This window comes from Talpa europaea (assembly GCF_964194135.1).
Source record: "Talpa europaea genome assembly, chromosome: 1".
NCBI classification, from domain to species: Eukaryota; Metazoa; Chordata; class Mammalia; order Eulipotyphla; family Talpidae; genus Talpa; species Talpa europaea.
In genome coordinates this window covers 32,314,216-32,316,472 of record NC_140073.1, presented here as the reverse complement: position 1 = coordinate 32,316,472, position 2,257 = coordinate 32,314,216, and the positions used below count along the sequence as shown (strand labels likewise).

At 37.7% G+C, this 2,257-nt stretch overlaps 1 protein-coding gene across 1 annotated transcript; it reads left to right on the top strand.

Moving 5' to 3' along the window:
- Positions 1–1,010: 1,010 nt before the first annotated feature.
- Positions 1,011–2,017, top strand: LOC311167952 (olfactory receptor 10A3-like; the record flags this gene model as incomplete). Its single annotated transcript, XM_084229134.1, has 1 exon — positions 1,011–2,017. The coding sequence occupies exon 1, from the start codon at positions 1,073–1,075 to the stop codon at positions 2,015–2,017; it is 945 nt and encodes a 314-aa protein (XP_084085260.1). The 5' UTR covers positions 1,011–1,072.
- Between the last annotated feature and the right edge of the window lie 240 nt (positions 2,018–2,257).

The window sequence follows — 2,257 nt, the reverse complement described above, 5'->3', positions numbered from 1 at the left end:
CTAGTGAAGCAGTTTGTTTAATTGCATCCAGGTATAAGAGCTGGGAGTTAGAAACACCGTGTTAAGGAGTGAGGTCTTACTTCCCCTTTTAGGTAGCATGGTCAGCTATATGTTGAGCTGCGGAATGAAAGATGTGTGATCTTGCAGAGACTAAATGTGCTACAAGAAGTATTTGCTGAATAATTAATGATTAAATGAACATCTTGATGAAAAATTTCACAGAAATAAGTGCAGAGAAAAAAGGTTGAACTTTTGAATACAGGTTTACTATGATTTTAAAAAGTTTTTTTTCTTCTTCCCACCATCATTATGGCCATGAAGAACTGCCATGAAGAATTGGTTCCTGGAATTTCTCAATTAGGTAATGCCAATATACTTGGCCAGGTATAGTCTGGCTGAAAATCTGTGAACCGAAAGTGAATTCACACAGTTTACAGATCACCAATATGGATACATCTAAAATATAAGCCCTTTGTTTCTGCAGAGTGCTGTCATATTAGCCAGTCATTTTTACTTAAAAAATATTTATAAGAGGTATGAATCATTTTGTTGCACTTCTAATTATCAGATCATCAGCTTTTTGGTGGTTGTCTTTTCCTTTTTGTCACTTTTTGACACTTTAATTTTTGTATTTCTTAGCTTGATATTTATACAAAAGTGGAAAGTAGATTACCACTTTGACAATGTAATCTGAATGAGACCTATAAAATATGGTTATAAAATGGGACCTATAAAATGAGGCTATAAAATATCATTTGCTTTAAGGCTAGGTTTAACTTTTAAGCTACAGAGCATATGAGTTGCAATTGAATTTTGATACTGTGATGTGATTTGTGGATAGAATTCTGAGACAGAAACCTTCTTTTCTCCCTTTTTATTTGAAAGATTCAATAATTCGAATAACTGGCAACTCTTCAAAATTGCCAGGTAAATTTCCATATGGATAGGGTCTTATTTCACTCTTCTACCAAAACTGTTTGGGGTAAATGCAGAGGCTGGGTCTAAGTTATTGGATTGTGACTTCACACTTCTGTTACTATGTCCATAAAAACTACACACACTCAAAACTGAAATGAAAAGGCAGAATCAGAGCTCTGTGGTTGAATTCATCCTCTTGGGCTTTTCTAACTATCCTGAACTGCAAGGGCAGCTCTTTGGGATTTTCTTGGTGATTTACCTGGCTACTTTCACTGGAAATGTCATCATTATAGTTGTCATCTCCTTGGAACAGAGCCTCCATGTCCCCTTGTACCTGTTTCTCCTGAACTTGTCTGTGTTAGAAGTGAGTTACACTGCAGCTATTGTACCTGAAATGCTGGTGACCCTTTCCACTGAAAGAGCAACGATTACTTTTGCAGGCTGTTATTCACAGATGTACTGTATTCTCTTCTTTGGTGGGACTGAATGTTTTCTCCTGGGGGCAATGGCTTATGACCGCTACGCTGCCATCTGCCATCCTCTGAACTACCCAGTGATTATGAACAAAAGTGTTTTCAAGAAATTATTGATTTTCTCATGGGTTTCCTGGATAGTGGTGGCTACTGTACAGACCACATGGGTATTTAGTTTTCCCTTTTGTGGGCCCAATGAAATTGATCATATCTCTTGTGAAACCCCAGCAGTGCTGGAGCTTGCATGTGCAGACACTTATTTTTTTGAAATCTATGCATTCACTGGCACCATTTTGATTGTCTTAGTTCCTTTCCTGTTGATACTCTTGTCTTATGTTCGAATTCTCTTTGCCATCCTGAAGATTCCATCCAACACTGGGAGGCAGAAGGCATTTTCCACCTGTGCCTCCCATCTGACTTCTGTTACCCTCTTCTATGGCACGGCCATTATGACTTACTTACAGCCTAAATCTGGCTACTCTCCAGACACCAAGAAATTGATGTCATTGTCTTACTCCCTTCTTACTCCTCTGCTGAATCCACTGATTTACAGTTTGAGAAACAGTGAGATGAAACGAGCTTTCCTGAAATTATGGCGAAGAAAAGTGAATTTACACACATTCTGAGTGAGCAATGCGATATTTGGTTATTGTTTGCCTGAAGCCTATTGGAATTAGATTATGCTTAAATTAGCTTGCATTTTTTGAGATGAGTGTATTTAATTTGGAAGTTCCCCTCTTTGGGTACCCTCCCTCATTGTGCGTCATCATTCATTTGTTATAGGACATACGAAGTAATAATGTATTGATTGGTTGTGAATGTCCAGGTTTTTACTGTATTGTTGCCATTAATATGAATCATCAACA